This window comes from Pomacea canaliculata, linkage group LG9, assembly GCF_003073045.1.
Source record: "Pomacea canaliculata isolate SZHN2017 linkage group LG9, ASM307304v1, whole genome shotgun sequence".
In the NCBI taxonomy this organism is placed as follows: domain Eukaryota; kingdom Metazoa; phylum Mollusca; class Gastropoda; order Architaenioglossa; family Ampullariidae; genus Pomacea; species Pomacea canaliculata.
In genome coordinates, this window is record NC_037598.1 from 23,353,713 (window position 1) to 23,378,239 (window position 24,527).

The 24,527-nt window shown below is 46.0% G+C and overlaps 1 protein-coding gene across 5 annotated transcripts in view; it reads left to right on the forward strand.

The window, feature by feature from the left end:
* The first annotated feature begins 1,027 nt into the window (after positions 1-1,027).
* Positions 1,028-24,527, forward strand: part of LOC112571578 (filamin-A-like) — an 83,467-nt gene continuing 59,967 nt past the window's right edge. For 3 of the 5 annotated variants that reach the window (XM_025250659.1, XM_025250662.1, XM_025250661.1), the window contains exons 1-2: positions 1,321-1,623; positions 1,957-2,442. In XM_025250659.1, coding sequence (XP_025106444.1) covers positions 2,100-2,442 — 343 coding nt within the window. In that variant the 5' untranslated portion in view covers positions 1,321-1,623; positions 1,957-2,099. Of the gene's footprint in view, positions 1,181-1,320; positions 1,624-1,956; positions 2,443-24,527 lie in introns of those variants that run through there. The other 2 variants (XM_025250660.1, XM_025250663.1) reach the window with 2 other exon arrangements.

Here is a 24,527-nt window from a genome sequence, read left to right on the forward strand (position 1 = left end):
CATGAGGAGAGAACGAGCGACACACACTTTCTCGAGCCACCAGGGGGACAATGCACAGCAAATTATTAACAAACAAAACAAAAATAAACAATAATCACTAGACCCACATTGAGTGGCGATCTCGTTGTGCCTCGTCACACACAAACGCAGTCGCTCACCTGGTGTTGCCTGTTGAAAGCTTTCTCAGGTAATATGGCGTATGGAAATTACGGGTACCCCATGCATTTCCCTTACCCACAAAGTTTACTCTGTAGGTGCAGCCTTACATACATTCACGTCCTCAGGTCCTCCATGACTCACAGGTAAGGACTGACTGCAGTGGTACAAGAGGTTCACTTTACCTGGAGGCTGTCTGCCTCTGCATTTCTACACAAGGGTGATCACAGGTAAAGACACTTACAATTCCATCCTGACTGCTTTCATTCCATAATTTTATTAATTCTCTCACTTCATTTACTTTCTTTTATATCAGAGCACAGTTTGACAACCGTTCTGCTTTTTTATTGTAAGATAAAAGGGTTAGACTCTTTTAACTGCAATGGTCTCTCATTAAGCCCTCGGCTTTACTTGCACCACTAGCATGGAGTGTAAGAGTTAATGCATTTTGATTTAATTTAAGAGATCCACCCGCCTACCTGTACCCGAACTAACACACGTTCAGGTTCTGTACATGGGGTGGCGGGGAAAGAGTAAATAACATTCTCTTCTAACATCGTTCCTTTGCTATAAACAGAGCCTCCAAGCATCCCTTCAGGTCACGTGACCTCTGCTACGATTTTGTTGCAGTCGGCAGCCGTGCAGTTCTCTACAAGACCTCTGTATTTTCTTACAAACAAACAAGCAAACAAACAAAAACAAGTGTGTGGTTGTCTTTAGAGTTGCGCAGAAGGTTGTTGCGACTGCGAACACCAGCTGAAAGGCGTTTTAGCTCGTGCGAAACACCACAGCACCAAGTTCCGCAACCACTTGGAAGTGCTGGGAGTAGCCGCAGTGCTGTGGGCGAGAGCTGCAACACGGCCGTTGCCGATATCTGAAGTACATCAAAGTGATTAGCAACAGTTTGTCGCAGCATCGTCGAAGGAGAGAGTTTGTGTCTCCAGAAACCTCGGTGGTTGCACTGGCGTCTGCGTGCCCCAAGCTCGGGTGGTAGTGGTGGCGGTGGTGGTGTTCGAGGAGGCAGGTAGGTGGTAGTGATGATGAGGACAGCAAGGCGATGGGAGGGAGGAGGGAGGGAGATGTCTCAGTTTACATCCCGTTTCCAAATTAGGCAGGAACGGTGTCGACAAGTGTGCGGTGCACGCGCCGCGCTCTTGTTTTATCAGAAGCCGGCCGGCTCTCAGACAGCACACTCACAACAGAAGGCACACACACTCGCACACATACGCGCTCGCGCGAGAGCACGCGCGGTACAGTGGAGTCTTACTGCCATCCCTTAAGTCTTGGGCCTCGGAATCCATCTACTTCTGCCCTTTAGGGCCCAGGGACGCAGGCAAGCCAAGTCTAGCAGGCAACATTCTCTGCCTCTTGGCTCCTCTCATTTCTTTGCCCGTGCTCAGCCTCCAGTGGGTTCTTGGCCTTGGAAGGAGGAACGGCTCATCGAGCTTACTCTGCAACGAGGGCTTGGTATGTACCACAACAACTTTTCACAACTTTTTCCACGACTCCAAAGTTTCTGTTTGGTTGTGTTTCCCAGACTACTCGGTGCAGGAAAAGCGATCCCACGATTGTTGGATTGCTGCTATGCGAAGGTTTAAACAGAAGACCTTTGTTGTTCGTTGCTTTCCTAAGTTTTGTATCAGTCGGAAAAGGCGTCGTCTGCTTCTTCCGGTAGCAGACGACGCAATAAGCCCTCGATAGTGTGACGGTTTGTCAACCCCAAGCCCCTTATAGTTCGCTGTAAAATTGATCTTTGTTGGTGTCTATTGTGAGAAATAAAGTTTCTCGTATTATTTTCAGGAACAGAGTGCAGGAAAGCTGAAAAGGGTCAGCTAGGGACGAAGAGAGGACAGTCGGCAGGTGACACTCCTGCCTTAGCCACTCGCTACAAATATTCAAATCATCTGCGCGAGTGGGTCACCCAAGGGGGATAAATAAGCAAGATGCATGCTAATGATGACGAAAGAGAGGCCGGCTTCGAAGACGAAGAGGAGATGCAGACGACAGAACGTGAGCTCGCGGACGACGCGCAATGGAAGATAATTCAGAAGAACACCTTCACGCGCTGGGCCAACGAACATCTGAAGACCGTCAACAAAAATATCTCCGACTTGGAAGGTGATTTTTGCGACGGCTTGCGACTTATTGCGCTGGTCGAAGTGCTGTCGGGCAAAAAGTTCAAACATGTCAACAAGCGCCCGAACTTCCGCACGCAGAAGCTGGAAAATGTTACCTTGGTGCTCAAGTTTTTGGAGGAGGACGAGGGCATTCGGATTGTCAACATCGGTAAGTCGCTGCTTTTGCTTGCTCTTACCTGCCTGCCATTTTTCTCGTCATATTGCTGACTCAAGCGCGTACCGGCAGACATGTGGCCTAGTTAGGAGCAACTCAGTACACACAGCACTCGCACACCAGCCTCGCCACAGCTACTGGGCCTTTTTACCGGTTACCGGCCGCCGGGCCACTTTCAGCAGGTATCCACATCCACACCAGCATTTTATTTCTTACCGATACCCACTACCTCGGTGCCTAAACCCTTTTAACAGTTTATGTTCAATCCTAAATTCCAGTTGGATCGTGAAGAAATGGCCCAACTCGGCATTCTGTACCTGTGCACACTAACATTACTTGGCACCTGTGCTATGTCACTTTTATCTCAGTACCCTCATGATAGTTATGGAAAGATAATTTGTAATAATATTATACGTATTAATTTAATTTTGTTTGAGTGGAGGTTGAAAGCTGTCCATTTTAGTCGTTGCGAGGGTCACATTTATCAATAAATAATTCGCTAGGAGAAACGAGGCTGTTGAGTAGTCGAGTGGTTGGTACAGGACTATTTATTGATTGAAAACCAGTTTAGAAAGTACTGCACATCGCAGTTTTATGATTAATTGTTAAAATTCATATTATTGCGTGAGCAACCGGTTTACAGTTCTGTATATAATTTGAGTTGTGTGTGTGTGCTTGCTGGAGGCTTATTGACAGTAGTTATCTCCCTTGAGGTAGCAGACGACAGAGTGAGGGACTAGGTGTGCGGGTGAGGAGTGAGGTAGGTGGAGGAGGGGAACTCGCTAGACAGGAGGTGCGGTAGGAAAAGGGTGCAGGGACGTGTCCCTGGTGTAAAGTGGAAGAACCGGCCACATACCAAACCCTATATAGTCATTTACACAGCGCTCACCCCACCTCCACCCAGTGGCTACATGATAGACCTGTCAACAAATAAATAAAACGGTGAGGGTGGGTGTATGTGAATGTAAAGGCTTTTGAGTGGGATAGGATTGCTGGTTCATAGTGAACAACAGCACGGGAAATCAAAAACAACCCCAAACAAATCAGATGGCAAAATAGTAAACATATGTGTTTGTTCACTTCGCCTAAATATTACAAGGATCAAAAAAAAAAAAAAGATAAAATCCCCTTTTTTTCAAAACAGTTTGGCTTTTGAAAAATAGAACCTGACAATATTCTTTCTAAGGAAGATACTATAGTGTTTTGGGGTCTATGGAGTACATTGTGCACTGTAAACAAAGTATAGTTCCTTGTGTGTTCGTCATGAATAAACTACATTTGTTTTTCAGAGTTGAAATGTGTCCAGAAACAGGGATAACATTTAAATGTGCATAATTTACTCTGAATAACTCTGTTTTAAGGAAAAGGATTACTGAAGGTGTGTCAGCATAACTGCTGTAGATGTCAGAAACTACAGATGACAATAATGAACATATTTGTGAAATTGTCACATACAGGCATAGCAAGCTGTGAACAAAACAAAAATGCATTTCCTTCTATCAAAAGAAGAGTTGATTGCATGTTGAGGTTATTAAAAATACCATTTCCTGTATGTGGGAATACTGCAGTGTACGCACAAAGTTTTAAATTTTAATATTGGCATTTAGTTCTTGAAAGTAAAACTTCTTTACATTATTGCTCTATTTCTTTTATGAGAACCTACAATTTGAGCCTTGAAATTAAGCCAACACAGGCAACTACACATCACAGTGCAACCCACTCCAGGAATCTAAACTATTCCTGTTCATTTACCTGGTGAGATAATCCCCAGACCTCATTGCAATACATCACCCTTCCTGTCCCCTGAAGCCACATTCAGTCAGTGAGGTCATGTAGGACACAGAATTTTACATACTACACTTGATAATGATCAAAAAAGTCTGTCTACAACTATTTTATAAGTTATATATGAAGGTAGCAGAGAAGTAGATCAAAACTAACAACATCTTTAGTAAAATTGTAATATCTCTTCTAAAGTGTCTTAGTGCTTACATATGTTTACACATTTCATAGATAAAATCATTTTTGTCTATAAAAAGCCATATTAACTATTATTAAAAGTAAAGGAAACAGTAATCAAAGGGTAAAACAATTTGAGAACTGTTTTCTTAATTTTATGAAGCAAACAGAAAGTTGATAATAGCTTCATTGCTTAGTTTTGAAATGTAATGTTTCTATGTATTCTGTAGGACAGTTATTGACAAATTTATTTCTTCTCTTTTATATTTTTTTTTGGATTGCTTATCCATAAAGGGAATAAGCTAGAAAAAAGTCATATGAGGCAGGTGAACGAGTTTCAGAGTGTGCACACCATAATGTACAATTAATAACTCCTGTTTCATTTACCATCCATGTTTACTTCACACTGCAAACAGTAGTTATACTTTAGTAATTACATTTCAAGAGGTTTGACCTCTTAAGTGAGTCCATGGTGTGTTGAGCTCTTGACTGCATGTAAGTGAAACAATGTCTAAAAAATGTGTTCAGCGAAGAAGTATTTTGTGAGTAATTTTAAGTGTAATAACTCTACTTTTCTGGAGCTACAGTGAATGAAAATGTAGACCAAGTTATTCTCCATTTAACATGTCATGCAAAAAAACATTTTGCCTACAGCAGTATACATTAGTCTGACATTCCTTAATGCTACAGAGTTTGTGTCAGCAGTAAAATTTCATGCATGGAGTATTCAAGCCAACACTTTACAATGTCATGTTAGAATGTAAAATAGGACTTGGAAGACAAGAAGCTTACATAGTTTGTGCAATCACTGTTGTAGCAAAAATCCATTTGCTGTGTTGGCTTATGAGGACAAAGTATGAAATTAAATCAACAAGTATATCTTTGTTCTTATAAATGTAATTCAATTGAGCTCATATATTTATATAAAATATACAAATGTATGCACATGTCTTGAGAGCATACACAGTAGTGATTTTATATAATCATCTATATATTATTATTCTTTAATATCAGTATTGGTACTGTTGAATAAGATGTCTTATAAAATTATTTAGAAAGGTTCAGTCCCACCCCAGGTAGTCATGGACAGACAGGGAGGGGGAGAGACCTTGTGACAGATTATTACCGAATATTAACCAGTCTCACATTTTTGTACAGCTGTTAAGCAAGCTGTATTTTCTTGAAATTGAGAGTGTATTTGTGTGCTGGGGACTTTGCTGTTCAGTAAGTTGAAGGAACTGGGACAACGGAAATCAGTTCACTGAAGCGTTCACTGGCAGGATGTGTGCTGCAGTTGTTGTTGGGAGTTGTTTGCGGCAAGCGTGGGGCACAAGAACAGCTTCGTAGTCAATGTTAGCGGGACGCCCGCCATTATAATAAATTCATGAGTTACCTGTGAAGACTACCTGAGGCCCACAGATACCTGGCTGAAGCGTGCCCGGACCCCACGCGCTGTACTCGCCCCGCCCATTGATGAATGACGGCGCTCGTTCCTCTAGATAATTAATCGGTTTATCAGCTTTACCTGGCAACAGGTAAGTATCGCAGCAGACACGCTTGACTGCTGAGAGACTGGTCTGACTCAACCCCTGGACGTAAAATTTTGAAATAAATTCCAACCCTCCTCCCGATCTCTATCTTGTCTCGGATTCAGAGCTTAAGGTCAAGGGCAAGCGGAGCGTTCCTGCAGATCAGCAAAAACATGTTTCCTGTTTTCTGTTTACCTGACAAACATGCCAAGCGTGTACAGAACTTTCCAAAACTGACGAGGCGGGGAGGGTAAGGTCATTTTCCAGAAAGTAACGGTAGTACAGGAGAGTTGCCAACCACCTCTTACGTCACTAACGTCAGGGGAGCCATCCCCCTTATCTCTGGGTGGGGACGTGGGTGCAGGGAATACCGAGAGAATACACACTCAGGTGAAAAGAGATCAAAGGTTCTAATGACCGACCTTACCGTTCCTACAGATAATAAACCCAACAGTTATTTGCCGTGTTCAAATAGTGGCGATATTCTTTATTTATATTTAGGAATTTATTTTTAAAAAGACAAACACTAAACTATTTTTGAAAGTTGTGTATTTAATAGCAATGTCAGCAATGGCCTTCGTGCCACGACCCGCTCGACACGGCAGTTGCGTGCAAGCCTCGCGCTGTGATATAACTCAAGTGTCCTCTTCCTGGCTCCATCTTGCGCGCGCAGATGCGTACAGACATCCGACCTCGCTGACCCCTGCAGAGGTGCCAGGAGCTCACGGCAATAATCCCCCCTTGTGTGGGACACAAGGACAGGGTTTGACCGCGCAGGCCCCTGGCTGGGCCGGCGATGTGAAAGAATGTTATCTCCCATGATTCAGGCGTTGGTGCATGTCTGCAGGGGGCGTCAGAGGAAGGGGTCAAGGGGAAGGTTGGGGGTGGGGCAGGTCTGGTATGGGGGACGCAAGCTCAGCGAAAGGATGGCTTTGTCTTACTGTTGTCGGAGTTGTTCGTCGACACAGCAGGTCGGTCGCGAGACATCGCTGGATGTCGGTCGTCATCCAGGTGGCGCTGTGAACTGTTCAGAGAACCAGATGACTGTGTGAACTGGTCAGGCTGTTCCGATGAATGAGCACACTTTGCAGACCACCTAGAGTGTCAGCAGACTAATGAGTTGGTCGAAGACTCGAAAACACACACACAGCCTACTACAGTGTATGATGACAGGTGATAGTACATATAACGATAATAATGACATGATGACAATGGGGAGGTAAGGATAGTTCCCTGACCTTTTGGTCCTTTGAGTCTGAGGTGATTAGCCGCACTTTTCTCGGGACCATCCTGGTTTTTTCTCCCTTGCTGTCTTTTCATCCCCAATCCTTTTTGAAAGTGGGATGTAGCCATTGGACAGCTGGGTCAACAGTGGGAAGTAAGCCGCATCACATGGGTGTCGTCCCACCTGCGACCTTTCCCACATCGTTTAATCTGTTTATTGAAAAAAACTTTAATGTTTAGAACATAAGGTGTTAACGTTCACCCCTGTATTACAGCTAAACCCATATCAATACTCGGTATGAAAAGATAGGTCGCTGACCAGCTGGAGTTCACACTTCCGACCTTTGACCCCGGTGGGCTGTTTGCTCCCCCCTGATGTTGGTGGTGCGGTCTGGTGACGCTGCGTCTGAACACTTGTCGCCAATGCAATGATGTTCTTTGTCTGCACGTGGCACCTGTTTACCGGTGATGTAGTCGTAGTTGCTGGCTTGGTGTAAAATATCATTACATAAGAGTGAGGGTGAGATAGGAGGGTGGATCCAGATGAATGCTGCAGATGAGGTGAAGGGCTGAGGCCGTATACTTACCTTGCCTCACACCGTGAGGTCACCCGAGGTTCATTGACCCCGAACGCTGCACAGGAAGAAGTAAACTGAAGGAAGTGCGGACTGTGCTGTCTGGCGACAACATCCTATCTTCACACTGTACAAGAGAGTTCTGTTCACTTTAGTTGTGACACAATTGAGTGGTTATCGAGTTGTTGTGTCAGGTATCTGGCATTGTCGAGGGCTGAAAATTAGGCACTCGAATTTCATCGCGAAAGGCAGATCCTACATTTTAGAGACCGTTTATTGGCGCCGACATAATGTAGTCAGAGACCGGAAAGCTGGCTTTTATTGGTCAATTAAAAGCATGTTTTTTGTTTAAAAGAAAGAACTTGTAGTCGGGTTTCATTTCGTCGTGGGGTGGAGAAACACAATTAACAGGGTTGATATTATAAAATGAAAGAAAGCTAAAACCAGAGTTGTAGAGTTGACCTCGCGTGACCTGAAATAAACAGTTCTGAGGAAACAAATGGCGTGAAAAGGAGAACATGGCTTTTCCATAAGAGTGTAAAATAAGAGGGTGATTCGATCTCATTAGTAGTTCAATCATTAACTTCAGGCAGCCGTTAGCAGAACCGAAGTATTGTTGTGAACAAGGTGAGTAGACCACAAAAAGTAAGATGAGGTATCGCGCCAGCCTCGGTCGAGTTGTTGCCGCGCCTGAGTGAGTTCACACCGAGAGTATGGGCGTGTGTGTGAAATGATGAAAGCTAAGTGTTGTGGGCGAGACACAAAGCGCAGTTTTTTGTTGGTGTGTGTGTGTGGAGTCTCGGGAGTGTGTGACCTGTGTGGGTGGGGTGGGTAAAAGGTCATGATAGTGTTTTCCTTCAGTTTTGGTGGGCGCAGTGTGCAGGAAGAAGTAACCCTGCTACCCAAGAGTCGACAAGTTTATGTCTCGAAATAGGCCCGGCCCTCATCATCACACCACCACCAAATATTCACCTAACTCACCCACACACTCGCCCACCGATTCACCCACTCACTGGGACATAACCGAGACTCGTGCACGTCCATTGTCGTGGGCTTTACCGATGGCAGACGTCTCGTCACGCTGACTCATTCTGAACCTTAAGGCTGTTCCCGCGGCTGCGTGCTCGTGCATTCCACACTTCTCCCATTAGTGTGAACTGCACTCACTTGAACGGACGTTACGGTGGAATGTGCTTGAGAGGCGTGGTCGCCTATCCTACCCCCTCCACCTCCTCAATATGCAAGAAATAAAAACATCATGCAGACACTGTGTTCGCACACATGCACACGGATGTGCGTGCGGAGACACGCGCATCCGCATACACATACGCACGCACTCGCACGTGCGGGCTGTTTCCTGTGCTCGACAGCGTGGAGACGCCGCCTCTTCCGCCTGCAAATCTTTGCACACTGGTGTGCCAGCATGCACGTGCCTTTGTTCGGTCTAAATTGTTCGCAGCTCCACAGGCGCACCCAAACTTACAAAAACTTACAAACCAACTTACACCGTGTAAGTACTTTGTAAGTAATTTTAAGTGTAGCAACCTCTTGACACCTTTGAGGTCACGTGGAGGCTACACAAGTCTGCTGTTTGAGGGACGTAATCCAGACGTAATCCCGTAACTGCTGTAGCGTAAAGGGAATCGAACGTCACGTGTAGAACGGGCCCACGCGCCGGTGCACGCACACCTTCTGTTTGTTGACGCTGATCAATGGAGCGGTCGCAGCTTTGTGGACTGCAGGTGACATCCATACAGTTAACGGTAGAAGGACAGCCATCGAGCTTAACTGAGGGTTTTATTGTGTGGAAAATCACACGAGCATCTTGAGGCCGCGAACTCTGCAGATATCTTAATATTTATACCCACTAAACGGATTTACAGCTATGGTACACTCTTCAAACATTGGTAAAATAGATGATGTATGTTTTTAGCGGGTCAGAGCTGTATAAAGCTGTATATGGTATAGGTGCGAGATAAGTAACACTATCGTAATACGGAAAAATGGACTAGCAACCTACACAATTGCACTGTTACTGGCGGAATATCGTAAGAGTCTAATAGTAGCCAACACAATAGCTGACTTGTGTTGGCTTGGAGGGCCAGGAAGCAGCGCTGTTGTCATAGAGATGACCGAGTTGGGCATTTACCTTCATCTCGCACCTAGACAGACTGTACGTTTCCCGTCCGTACGTTTTGTACGTTTCCCGTCCGCCCCACCCTACCTCACAACCACCCACTCCCACCCGGTTGTTCTCTCCTTCTGTGGAAGCGATGGCCTTTCGGATTGTGTTTCCCTCTCCCGTCCTCTACCTTCTTCCCGTGTGTGCAGAAAGTTCACGTGGTGACGAAACTGCTCACTTCCGGCCTTCAGGAGGGGATAACTAGGGCCGACTATCATACGTGCGGCAAGTGTGACACTGAGCTTGGCCAGCAGATCAATGCCTGTGGAGGTCAATGAGCTACCCCGAATAATGTGGGAGGAAGGAATACCAGTGCGAGGCCAGCTATCTTTAGCATCACGAGCATGTGCACGCAGGAGGAAGGGTGGTGGTGGTGGCGGTTGTTGATCTCCTAACCCATTCTTCCTCCGTCATGGGTCGATAAGGTTTCCTGCTCCGAACTGTTTTATTCATGAAGGGGAGAGCTGCAAAATTGTAGGATTGGGAAATATCGTCCAAAGAAAAATATATGAAGCATGCAACAGGTGCAAATTTTTTCTAAAATAGTCTAAAGTACCTTTAAATCTTGACATCACACCCTGCTCACGTGTTACCCCCCCCCCCCCCAGTAACGGTTCCCCTTGGCAATCAGCCAGAGAGGTAGCACTTCCACAGGATTCTGCTGATGCGGCTTCATTGCGAAAAGGGGGTCATCCTATTGCAGTTGCTTTTTAAGGGGGTTGTTTAGGCTCAGCTGGGGAAGCGATGGATCAGCCCTTCGTCGGCCCTCGTCAGTGAAAACAAAGACTGACAAAATGTGATGGAATGTTATCGCGCGCTCATACACGGCGAGCTACTACGTACGGCGCTGTCCACGTGCGCAACTCGTTTGCGCAGCGTTTCCCCTTTCCACGCCCGCAATTAATCTTAATTTCCGCCTGAAAATGATAGCAGTCATCCTTTTTCTTTGTGCTGTTCTACCTGTCGTTCCAGCTTCGCAAATTGTCAGGAAGTTAGCAGAGGACGGAGATATTTTTAACCACGGGTAGGACCGGATCGTATTCCTGTTTCCCCGAGGAAAGCTCTGAAGAAAACAGGGACCTCTGTTTACTTTCCACTTTAAATACTCCTCAAAGAGTGGGGTGGTGAAACTATTACACGACCTTTTTTGGTGTCAAGGAGAGCTTTCAAGCTGACTGCATCATGGGTGAGGGCGACCCTGTGACCTGCTGTGATCAATACTCGTCTGTCTTATCGTATGTAAGCAAAAAGCCAGATAGGAGGAAGAGGAGAAGATGGAGGTGAAAGCATTTCAAGCATTTGGAGCTACACAAGAGACAGGGTGGGACAACCCACAAGCCTCCCATTGTAGCAGAACCCTCGCAATGGCGGCCACTTGGAAGACAAGCGGCGCTCGGCAATTGTAGAGACAGTTACTAAGTTAGGCGCGGTTGTGCAAACTGTATAGCTTGTCCTATCTACATGGCTGATCGATGATAAACATTTAAAATCAAGAGTTCCGTTTCCGTAATAATTCTACATAGTACCGTGTGAGCATGATACAGTAAAATCCGTGTCAGACCACCCTAGGACAGGAGCCAGCCGCCAGTAACCTCACGAGTGTGCATCTCTAGACAAGTTTTGCCCTCGACAAGGGCCCACAGTTTCAATCGCCTAGGGACACACCTTTTCTGGCCATCCTGTAGATACAGATGCAAGTTAGCAACAACACACCCTTTTCCTCTTAAAGATTATGCGCCAGCATGAATCCTCTCACTGTCTGGCGTTGGGTTCTGTTTGCACGTGCATACGCGCCCGCGGACAGTCTTCAGGGAGAATTCATGTTTGGAGATAACTAGAATATAAGGTTTCAGTAGTTTAATAATTAACGAATCATCTGCATTCCATTATTTACAATAATTGTTTCCTGCTTCTTGCAATGCTCATAAAAAAATGTCTGGTCTTTTCTTCTGTCCGTGTCGCGGGGGTCAAGGGACATCATCATGACCACTGTGACAGGTGTGCGCCCTCTGTTACTCTCCTGTGCAATTCTTTGTCTCAGGTTCCTCTCTGTGATTTTCCTGTCACTGCAGTGTCGATGCCAACAGTCTTTCCTTTCGGAGAGATTTTTTGGCAGTTGGTTGTACCGTTGCCAAGTAGACTCCAAGTAGTTGTTACTGGTAGTCAACGTGCAACATTATGTTTAAAAAAGTTGCTGCCGTTGCGTGCATCCTTCAGTTCATCTCAGATTACCACTTGGAGCTTGGCGACTGTGTCTGGCATATTGTGCATGTTGTGCACTGACGATATATGGGGAAAGGCGCGCGTACAGAACAACACAGACGAGCACCCTCATCCGTCCGAGAGTGCGTGCGAACGTGAGTTTGTGTGCAAATATAGTTATCCACATTTTGTGGAAAACCCACGATGACAATCTCGTGAACTCTCACGTGACTGTGGAATTCCACAACTGAGAGAGGCGGCCTTGGGCTGGTCCTGGTCGTCCTTCAGAATATTTATGTGAGTTTATGTAGAGGATGTCTGTTTGTGTGTTTGTGTACATGTGTGTGTCCGTCTCTCTTCCTCTCACATGTGTGCGTGTGTTTGTTTGTTTGTTTGTTTTTAAAGAGTGCGTTCATGCATGGCTTAGATGGCCAACGAAGGTTTCCCAGCTCACTTGCATCAAGGCAGCGGCAAGATGGAGAGCATCAGATAAAGCGGGTACACACAAAGCAGCAGCTTGTTCTGCTTGATGCTCCACGAAAACGCGCCGAGAGCTCGTGGAATGTGAAACACGACAGGAACTTCACAGATAATCTACAAAATAAATTTTCTTCTCCCTTTAACCCCCTCCCCCTCATCTCTCTCTCTCTCCCTTTCTCTTTCTTTTCATCACACACAGTGAAATCCCGACTTCCGGTTTATAATTTCCCGCCTTAAAAATAATTTGACTAGAGGAAGAGTGTTGCCATGGTGACACTGTTGTTATGGGGTTTTGTCCAATGACTGCAGGCATTGCAGGAAATATTCCAGTAGTTGGTAGTCCACTGTCAAGGTATCATCGTGTCTTGGGTGGTTCCAACTCTACCTTCTTCTTTCTCCAGTACCTCGACTGGATTCCACGACTGGGATGATATTTGGGGTAGATATGTCATTACAGAGTCCTGGGTGGAAACTGCAGGATGAACAGGTGACATGGCCGTTCAATCGTCACAATGGCGCCGTTGAGATTCTCTCTCTTGCAGACGAAATGCTCAGTAGAAAAAATTTTGTTTACAGCATCAAAAAAATAAATTTTCTGTATCTGCGTATAACCAGCCTGCTCATTGACAAAACTATTTTTCGAAACAAATTCTGGAAAAAGCAGACCGTGATCCCGGCTTGCAATCGCAGCACTACTCTTTTTTCCCCACTTCTTCCAGCAAAGGGAGGAGGGGGTGAGGATGAAAGTGCCTAAGGTGCGTTATTTACCTGTAGACAGGTATCACTGTTACGGGCCGACCAACATGGCAGACAGACACTGTACTGCAATCATTATTAGGCTGAGTTTGGCAACGCTCTTCCTCTCCCACCTCCTGGTATTACTGTTTACCTGAGCTAGGAGGGTTCATCTGCGCATGCGCCTACTCGGCACGCTGGCATCCGAGAGTTCCGCTGCTGTTCCAGAAATCTGTGCTGTCAGCTTTCTTTTTTCATTTTGGGAGGAAAATAATATGGAGGATGGGCTGGCGGGACAGGGCTCGCTGTACCTGTAGCTGCTTCACACGTGGACGAAAGTTACCTTTCCTGGTTTGCACGCTTGGCTGAGGAAGATTAGCCCGGGGAAAGGTAGATAAAGTGCGGATGATGTACAGGCTTTAGGGGCGGAGGGATGCAGAGACTCCCTGCTATAGGTCTGCAGTATCTGCTCTTGTGAGCTTCTCCCACCTTGGGTCGAGTATCTTCTACCTGTCACGAGAAACATTTTTGAACTTGTTAACATCCACTAGGATGCCGCCTGTCCTGGGGGGGCTCGTCATCATGGAGGAGGAAGGCAGGAAACGAATAACCCCTACAATATCACTCCATCATCTTGCGACAAGTTATTGCCACCTGTTTCTGTACCACACGACAGATGTCGCCGTGTTCGTCAAAATTGTTTTTTCTTGAATGTGATTGTGAGAGAGACATTGTTGATGACTGTTGAGAACACGTGTCACAGGTTAGCGCGAGCGCAGCAGAGCGAGAACAAGACACGAGTGGCTGCAATGGTGGTTGAGATGAGGAGCAACACAGCTTTGTGTTTGTCATTCAACAGGGAAGCATTGAAAAAAAAACAAAACAAAAAACAACCTTGAAATCGAAACATGTTTGTTTCCATGTAGGAAACTGTAGTACACGCATGAGTAATTCACCACAGTGGAGTCTTGTTCAGAGGGTGGGTGGGCACCGAAGAACTAAATAATTTTTTTTTACATCGAAAAGAAATCTTTCACACTGTATTCCTCTTTCTTTCTCTCTATATATAGATATGTGTGTGTCGGTGAGAGAGGGAAAGGGGGAGGGAGGGAGGGTAAGAACGAGGCTTGTTTTCGAGGTCGACAGCACGGTGGAGGAGCACAGCAGGCGGTGGGTTGGAGGTACGTGACACCTTTCTTCACGAATGGTTTTTTCAAGACCATGACTTGCAGTGCTATTCTTCTCTCTCTTATGTGTGCGTCCAGCCGGCTATCTTTCCTGTTTATTTATTCTCTGTTATGGAAAAGGAGGATTGAAGTACAAAGAGGACACTCCCTTGCATTCGTACATCAGAAGGTAGACAAAGAAATAAGAAAACAAACGATAGTCTCACAGCCTACAGGCTATAGGGCATGGGTGGGAAATGTGCTGCCCGCGGACATCTTTGGACCGGCCCGTCTGCCAAAATATAAAATACACTTATTTTCATTAAAACAAATTCAGCCCAGGTTAATTAATTGAAAGTTACTCAATAAATTCAGTAAACGAACTCCATATCGACTCATTTGTTGTTCATACCATTATCACGAGGTATGTTGTGTAGTCACCTGGCCTGGTTTTTTTTAAAATTTTTACTGGGCGGCCACATAGCTTAGAATTTTAAGACCGGCCCGCAAAAAGTAAACTTTGCAAATTCCTGTTGCAGGGTCAGTGATACTGGTTCACTGTTTCAAGGGCTCGACATAAAAGCCAAACTGGTCTCCCTTCGCTGGCATTATCTCCCCCGATAAATACTCATTCCTTGAGAAAGATGGAGTTAAACTCATGGTTTCACTCCAACGCAAAAGCTGAAGTGTGTTCCTCGGCGCCTGGCAGTTCAGCTTTTTAATCCTCTCGTTTTTCCCTCGACATCCCTGGCTTCAGCTGTGGGTAGTCGCAAGCTGTGTCGCAGTTTGGAAAGTGCCACACTGAGATTCACGACTCTACTGGCGCTCAGTTGAGGAAGGTTGATGATGATGATGATGATTATTGACAGTATCCGCGTCTTCTTTATAGCCGGCTGTCGGCAGTGCATAGTCCACATGTGCACGTGCACATCTTAATCTCTCCAGGGAGGGCGGAGCGGTCACGGGGAGCTTGTTGCCGCCATGTGAGCTTGTGCTACAGGTGCGCGACCCAACCTTTCTGATGAAAACCAAACCACCAGAAGTCAACGGTCGCTTTCGCTTTCCTTTCCGTTATCCCCTCCACCCACCCAGCAACATTCCCTTCAAAGGGAATGTTGCCGCGGGAAGAGTGCATGACGGTATTACTGGGCTTGCCTGCATCGGTTGGGCTTGCCGGGAAACATGCGAGTTTTGGGTTTAGTAGAGAAAAACAACAGGGAAATTTTCTGCGAACTCTTTTTCCCCCATTCATTAAAAGAGAGGTGCAAGGTTGGGTTTTGTTAGCTTTTTGCTAAAGCAACATATATATACACACTTTACGGAAAGTTCTGTGTTTGTGGAAGAACGTGATCAAGCAGATCAAGCGTGACCTGAGAATGAACTGTGTGTAAATTGTAAAATATTCCTACACAAGGCCCTCGCCAGATTAAGTTCTTGGCCAATGTTTACGGTATGACGGAGTTAGGCTCCCCGTAAATACCTTAAATATTCGTCAGTCAGTTATCCTGGAAACAGGAGATGTTCAGATGTTATTTTCGGACACAGAATGTGGAATATAGACCCGCCCACCCAGAAAGACGAACACTAAAGGCGCGTGCACGCATGCGCGCTCACCTCTGCACCAAGACTTTATTTAGCATCCCGCTGCTGGTCCCGTGCTGGTGGGGGGAGTGAGGAGGGGGATGTGCTGTTGTCAAAGCACAAATGTTCCCCGTACCTACTTGAAAGTGAAAGTAAAGTGTTTCGTATCCTGCACAGAAATGTTTTCTCAGAATTGAGGATTGGATAACGAAGATTTCGATAAGACAGGGAGCGCAGTAACAAACAGGAGTAAACAAAACACTTTTGTGAGATATGTATCTGTTTGCGAGATATGTATCTGTGTAGTATGTAGCTACCTGCAGCACTCACTGACACTGCAAGACTTTTATATATCGGATTTGTATACAATCATACACAGAGATTGCCTTGGGTATCTGTCAGATCATGATATCTCTTTCTTCCCCTTCACTTCGCTTTCTCTGTCTGTCCGTTTTCTGAGGTCGTATGTCTTGTGTGGTTTAATATCAGCCACTTATGTAGGTCAGTTGGAGCTCAATCGTCTTATCCGAGGGCCGTGCTCAGTCCGTTTCGTTACACTTGCCGAGTCTTTATGATTTAACGAGGCATGATTCCGTGTCTACGTCAGTCGAAGGTGATCTCGGCTACCTCTCGGAAGGATAGCTTCAACGTTTCTCTCGGCGGACTTCCTAACGGACAATTCCTCGTCAAGGAAATTTAGAACTAAAGCTGTAAATGCAGCAAAGCTTAGTGAAAGTAGATGAATCATTAACGATGAGCACTGCACGTGAAGTAACATGCCGGTCTAATGCAGACTCTAGCGCTGCTGCACCTGACATTACATGTAGAGTATTTTTGTGACATCTTAACAGTTTGCATTACTGTGTAACGCAGACCTGGGCAAACGCCGGCCCGCGGGCCGGATCCGGCCCGCCTCCTGTCTCTGACCGGCCCGCCCGCTGGCCGCCCACCAGTAAATATACTATATATACAGTATTGGGTAAAACTGAGTTAACTATATTAGTCCGGCCCTCTAAAACCATCCCAGTTTCTCATCCGGCCCCTTGGGAAAATTAATTGCCCACCCCTGGTGTAACGTATATCATCCAGAGACGTTACATTCTACTGTGACGTCACAAAGAGCTGATGTTCTTCGTTGACGTCAGCAGGACAGTTTATTCCGTTAGAATACCGTCTTGCACGTTTCTTGCACGTTTTTTTTTTTTTAAATAAATGTCATTCACTCTATCAACAGTAGTTTGGAGAAGGGCATAGTACAGCTTTTCGAACAAAGTTTATTGAGAGTTTATGGTAGAGGGGTTATCTTGAACACACCTGCTGGGGCTTTGAAGACCAGAGAAATAAGTTGTTAATACTGTGGTGAACAGTCAACAGAATGAGTGGGCAGCACATGGGTGGCCACCTGACCAGTCCTATAACGCCTAACATACGCAGGTAAAAAGGGTGGGTGAGGTGCGGTGAATCATTATATAACACTTGTAATTGTAAATGTTAATGAAGTGTCACGTGTTCGACTTGTGAAACTGGAGAGAGAGTGAAGAGAGAGAGAGCTTTGTTGGAATGCAATGGTAGGCAAGACGCGTGCTTGTGTGAGTACAACGTTACCTTATATGGATGGGTGGCAATGGCGGTATTTCCGCACCAACTGTATATATAGGCTGGGGACAGCGCGAGCACACTCCTGTCGGCTGCTCATGTATGTACTCAGGGCTCGGTAAACATGGAGGGAGGGACGTAGAGAAGGGATGGGAGGTGAAACGGCTTGGTGGTGGTAGGCTGGCTTTAGAAGTTGTTGGGCCCTCTGCACCACCAAGCCACCATCTAGGAAAAATACTAAAGGGAGACCACTGTCAGCCTTTACGACGGTTTGTGTGTGTGAGGTGGGTAGGGGAAGGGGGAGTGAGGTCATGACTTATTCTAGTTTAATTACAGCCGGTACTTTTGTGTCGGGGTTTGCTCGCGCGTTTTTGCGTGTGTTGCTGTTGATGTGGACCGTAGCTATGAACCACAGGTATGTCCGACCTCCGACCGGACCTTCACATGCAGTCAAAAACAGCCACAGTTTGCACCTGGGAGAACTTCCTTTTGCCTTGGGTCAACAGCTGCCTCGGAGGTAGTTCTACTCCCAGCTCACAGCTCCAGTCTCAAAGACAGATCATTCGCACTGCGTTGTTTTTTTCTTATAGAAAAAAAAACCAAACTTCTCGCTTCCAGTCTGGTACACGGACGGGGAGTGGGGAGGGCGTCGTGAATTTAGGGAATACACAATGCAAAAACAAACAACACCTGCAGCTTTGTTCCCGTGACCTATCCCTACTATTGAAGTAGAACCAAAGTTTCCCGAGTCTGTGTTCAGCTGCATTTGTTTGCCGCCAAGTGAGAAGACCTCCATTAACGTCCACCGGAAGTAAGTCGGGGGAGTAGCGCAGCATCGTTAGTTGTTACAATAATGGCATTGTCAGTCCCTCGCACTGAACGAATGTTGATCAATTTCGCGACCACCAGTCATCGTCCTGTGGAATGCAATTGTTTTAAAGCAGCTGAATTCGAAGTTGGTCTTTCCAGTAGGTTCTGTCGATCGCAATACACGCGAAATGCGTAGTAGCTGGAGGATCAGTGCGCGTGCACCTTGTTATATTATCCAACCACCGGCACATTCACCCTCCCCTTCTCAAGAAACATCTCTCAGACCCCTCCCTTTCCGATCATTGCTAGATTAGCAGACGGCTGTTAAAAAAGTCTTCTCGGTTTCCATTCATCTGCTATTCCCTTTCTTGTAGCGACGCCCGTCCGTTCTCCAGCACGCCCATTCATTGGCTTCTCCCTCGACACAGCCTCGTGCCTGCGGGTTAAAATAAGTTCGAGCGGCGGTGTTATCAAATTCCTGTACCCGTTCGTTATCGTGAGTTTGCCGTAGACACCTTGCTAGCTTATGTGTATAACATCAGGGTGGTTCACTCACCCGCACTCATCCTAACAACTTGTTATTGTCCTGTTATCGCTTGTTATTGTCATCGTTTCGGGGATGTCCTGAACCTGAGATCAGTCCAACAGGATGTGTAGACAGTCGTCGGCGGGGTGAGGCTGGATGTGGGGCTGCAACCGTGGCAAGGTCCTTGCAATGAGCGACCTGACCTGAGTTAGGCGTGGTTGGAGGCCTTCCAGGGCAACATGTCTGCTGCACGCCGATGTGCCAACTCTGCTCCTGGCACCTCCTCGTGCACTGACGGTGGGCAACCTTACCACGTGACGTGAAGTAACAACAGAATAAGTACCTCGCGCGCATGCGCACAGATGCAGTTACATCACTATAAGTGGTAAACAGCTAGGAGGCAGATCCTGGAAGTGGCACTTGAAATTTAATGGGTGTTCAACGATTACATAAGGTGAGAAGATCACGCGCTGATTAACTTCAACCAGCCTAAGCACGTGCGCGCACGCGGACATCGACACGGGTGCAGACTCCTTCCCTCTCGCGCATTCCATTTTACATGCATTTACATAGATAAACACCTGTTTAGTTGTCAGTGAAAATACACAAGCAAAGTGCATTCTTAGAAGATGAGCTCAACCCACCTACCCCGTCCTCCCCCCATACACGGGATGCTCATGTACACACACACAGAGAAGTAGAGAGAGTGAAGGAGGAACATTTCTCAAGCCACTGATGTTTTCCAGTCTTGTGGCTAAGATCAACGAGTAATGTTTAGTCTTATCGCTCGGTGGCTCCCAGACCAAACCGTTCCCATCCCCGTGACTGCTTCGGTAACTCGTCGCACGTTGGACCTTGAACATTGCACAATCACACCCCCACACACACACCACCGCCCCCACCCACCGCCTTTGTCCAGCCCACACCTTGTTGACCTCCCGGGTTGTCGGCAAAGGTCGTTTTGACCTCGCTAGTTATGCAGTGCAGGTGTCTAGCTATGCTACCAAGCATCCTCTGTTTACCTGGGTCCAGGTGAGTCTCGTCCCGCGGTCTCTTTACCTCGTGCATCGCGCTGGCTTGTCAGGTTAGGTTTAGGTTCTCCCCCTCCCCACCACACACCTTGTTTAAGTTTTGTTTCGAACTGAATTATGTCGGTTACTATGTAGCTTAGTTTGCTGGCCCTGAGTGGTTAGGGTGGTGGAGGGAGAATGGAGACATACGAGCCAGACGTACGTGAGAGTGGAGATACGGATGACGAATGGATGAAATTGGTGCACACCCTGATAGATATCTCTCAACATCAATGAGTGTGGAATGAACAGCCACTAACTACCTGGCTATGGTCCCGCCCAAGATAAGTCGAAGGATGTGTGACTGTGGGTTTGTGTGGAGGCGTGGTCACGTGACCGAGTACCTCAACGGAGCGATTCAATGCTCAACCCACTGTTATGCTTGCACTTGGAGGGTTACTCATGTGTACACAGTCGTTCACACGTGTAAAGCGCATCCCCTCCATAGGGTTATGCTGACTCAAACGACTATAACAATTCAGTTCCATCTGTCAATTACCTTTTATGAACAAACCTGATTGTACAGTGGAGGGAAAGGATAGTGAGAAATAGAGAAATAAAGCTGTGTGTGAGAGAGAGAGAGATGGAGGGAAGAGATGAGACTGAGAGTGTGAGAGTGTCTGCGAGTGTGGCGACAACTAATGTAAAGAGTTACAAGGTGGACGACATTTACCGCAGTAGATGTATATATCCGCCTCTTGTACTTACTGTAAAAAAAAAAGCAGAGGAGAAATGTGTGTGTTGGGGGGGGGGGGATGGCAAGTGGGGGAAGAGAGATAAAAACGCGGATGTTTTATCACAGTCACCTTTAACCTCCTGACGAGGAGGGAGTTATGCAGGAAAGGCTGACATGTCTAGGGTAGTACCAGGGTCGAAGTCGGCGCCTGGCTGATACTCCTGGGGTAGTACTAAGCTGCAGGTCGGCACCCGGCTGATACTCCTGGGGTAGTACTAAGCTGCAGGTCGTCGCCCGGCTCGACCTGGTGGCAAGAGTCGCCAGGCGTGTTTACCTGAGGGACTGCTGTCAGTGGCGGGCTTACCACCTGTTGCTCCCTGGCGCATCTTGACAGCGTGAAAAGCTGACTTGGCCGATCTGCCTATGTACCCAGAGCTGGGGTGGGACATTCCCCACAATGGCACCCAGTCACTACACAAACAGGAGGAATGGTGTTAAGAGCCCTCATGGTGTCTTTTTACCGCCGTTGTACAAACTGTATATTCCTCACCACGAACTATGGGGAGGTCACCCTGTCGTCTGCTTAGTACGCGTGTATTGTGTGTGTCGATCGCTTCTGCAATTTTTATATTTACAAATAAGCAAAAAGCAGAAAGCGAGGATTCCGTTGCTTAGAGAACAAAGAATACAAGTTCCATAACGATTTAATAGTGACCTGGATAATCTAAAAATAGTAAACCACGCTGTGAGGACTTTATTTAGAAGGTTCTGAAAACAATGTATCGTCCTCAAAATAACTTATTGACTGTAGGACGGGCTGACAGTATAGCAGGTCTGAAAGTTTGTCTGGGAAATACAGTAACGGGCATTGTACCTGGTGTAAACAACTCTCCAACTACCACAGAGAGGGAGGGCAAACTGCATCAGGGAGCGAACTTTGACCTCGTGGGCTTATTGGCATCGGCAGTGGGTAAGGCAGCGAAATGTCACCTCGTCACATTTTCTCTTTCAAACTGGAGGCAGTAATATGTCGGATGTCTGTAATATCAGCCATTGCTGGAATCGGTAATGGCACTTAAGGTCGAGAGGTGGCCTTATATAGACTTCTGCTCCAGCAGTGATTTCCTGAAATAACCTGTTTGTATTTTTGTACAAGTAAATGCCACATGTGTGTATATACATACTGTGGTTGCTATACGATCTTCAGCGATTTCAACCAGCCACATTCACAACCCTTCATGATTAACACATGGACATAAATACTTGCTTCCACAGAGTGGTTGACAAAGCATGAGACAGAGAGGTGCGAGTGTTGTTCCCGGGTTTTTGTCCCAACTGACATGTCTTAAACTGCATTAAAAAAGCTGGCCTAGGGGAGCCACAGGTTTCATGTAAAATGTCAGAACTAAGTTTCTAAAGCACACCTCTGCTCTCGTCCTTATGCCAATGCAATCAACTTTGACATTTTATATAACTCCCACATCCACTCGAGACATTTTCGACTGGCCATAGGTCTTACAAGGTTCCCCGTTCTGAATGTATCAGTTTTTTTTTCTCTTATTGAGCTCGTCGATTTTTGTGATGAATTATTCTTTCAGTCTGGTCGTTGATATTTTTTTTTACATTAATCTTTCTAATGTGTTTCCTGTCCTGCTGATGCAGACCTTATATCTGATGTGAAGATGCTATCATGTATTTGATAACGAGAACTCCAATACCACATCGACAACTCTTCAGAATTCACATCATTTTGTCTTCAGCAGGTTATTTTAATGTTAGTCTTAATTAAACTATTTCATAACACTCGCTATCATTGACTAAAGCTAATGTAACATGTGAGAAGCTAGCAGCTGCACACAGCAGTTTAACAAACCTTCCTGCGTTCAAGATGTAGCAGCTGTCTGCAGCCAACAATAATAAGTACATATAAGCTTTTCCTCTTCACCTCTGCCATGTTCTTTAATCCTCTTATGGGAGAAAGTAGTCCTGATGACTTCCAGCAAGAAGTAGTCCCACTGACTAAACCTCTGATGCTCAAGGCAAAACCACTTAAAAGATGAACCACGTGATCACAGACAGGACATGCGATGGGGGTGGGGAGAAAAGAGTACATGGCTTGAACCTGATGATGATACCTATGTCAGGCTATGTGTAAAACCTTCTGTTTCCCGCGTGTAGCAGGCGCGAGGGTCGAGGGAACATCCCACGTGTGACCTTTGCAAATATCGCGAGTGGCGAGTGACCTCCGGTGCCGAGAGGAGCTGCTGTTAACAGGCCGATGATTTATTGGCTATTAGGTTGCGGCTGGTGTCGGCGAAGTTAAGATAGTCTCATATCCAATATCCAAAGTTGCTGGGCAGGTCGTGTTGTTGATACGCTGAGCCGCGAGGTGTTGAAACCTGATATTATATTGCTCGGCAGATGATTCGTGAAAAGCTGCTGAACCACAGGTGTTGATGTCCTGCGTGAATAGGAAAACAAAGTGAGGTGACAATAATGGTTTTGAACTTGTGAAAGCGATTCTACTCCGAAAACCAAGGCGGATGTTGCATACATTTTAATATCATTTTAATAGTTTATCGACTAAAACTGCATACAAATTGTACAAGATGAGCGGGGCTTGCGGGCATAGTCATTGCTGCTCCATAGCTACAAGATCACTATAAAAAAAAAATTTGAAAAATAAAGGAAACAAAAATTCAGTGATACCCCATGTAGTTACCACCTTCAGCCTGCACCGCGCGAAGTAGTTAACATGCTGGGGATTACATTTGAAGTTGAGATTAGATATCGAGGGTTCATTTGACAAACAAGAATTTAGTGCCAGACCCGTCACAGCTCGTCAATCTTCTGTTTAACAAGTGGTTGTGGGATAAGTGAAAGGTAATTGAGAGAGAGGGAGATGAATTGAACAGCGGTTCCTATAAGCACCAACACCTCCACCCGTCTGTTCCCCCAATGATAGATTTGCATGTAATACCCGTTTGCTCGAGATTTTATCGGCTAGCAGAACGAACAAGTCCTGTGTTCACACAAGTGCATTGTACCTGTGTGTACAGAGCATCGACAGGGTGTGTACCTGTCAAGTTTGCAGTGAGCGCTACGGTCCGCCAAGCAGGTCGCCACGGTGTGGTGGTCACGCCTGAAATAATCGAACTTTGATGACTAGCAAATATTGCTGAAGTCGATCGGAAGTGGATTGGAAGTTGTTAGGCTGTTATGTTCTTCAGACAAGCATGTTAACTAGATTTTTGTATACATGGTGGGCACTGTATTGTATAGCAGCATCCTGCGCAACCAAAATATTATAATTTGACATAATTCATCCACAAATCTTACACACTGTACTGCATGAGTTTAATGGCAGATGCTGCAGGGCCTTGCATGCACCTGTTGTTTGGTTTCTGATCGCATCTGTGATCGATCTTCTCAAAACAAACACACACATAAGCACCCACCCACGCACTGACAAAAACGCGATCAGGCAATTATTGACATAGTTGCAACAGAGAACAGGAGGTGACAAGCTCAATTCTTGCCACGTACAACAGTCTATGCATACTCTGGTTGTCCACATCCTTGTAAATGACTCATCTTAGCACACAGGCAAACACTCCGTTTGATTACACATCTTGAACCTGCCTTTTTTTGTCACCAGGGAGTGTCACTCTGAATTAATTTAAATCAACAGTATACGCTTTCCTTCTGTAAACTTTTGTTTAGAAAAGGGTATGGTGACATTTCCTATTAAGGACATTTATTCTGTTT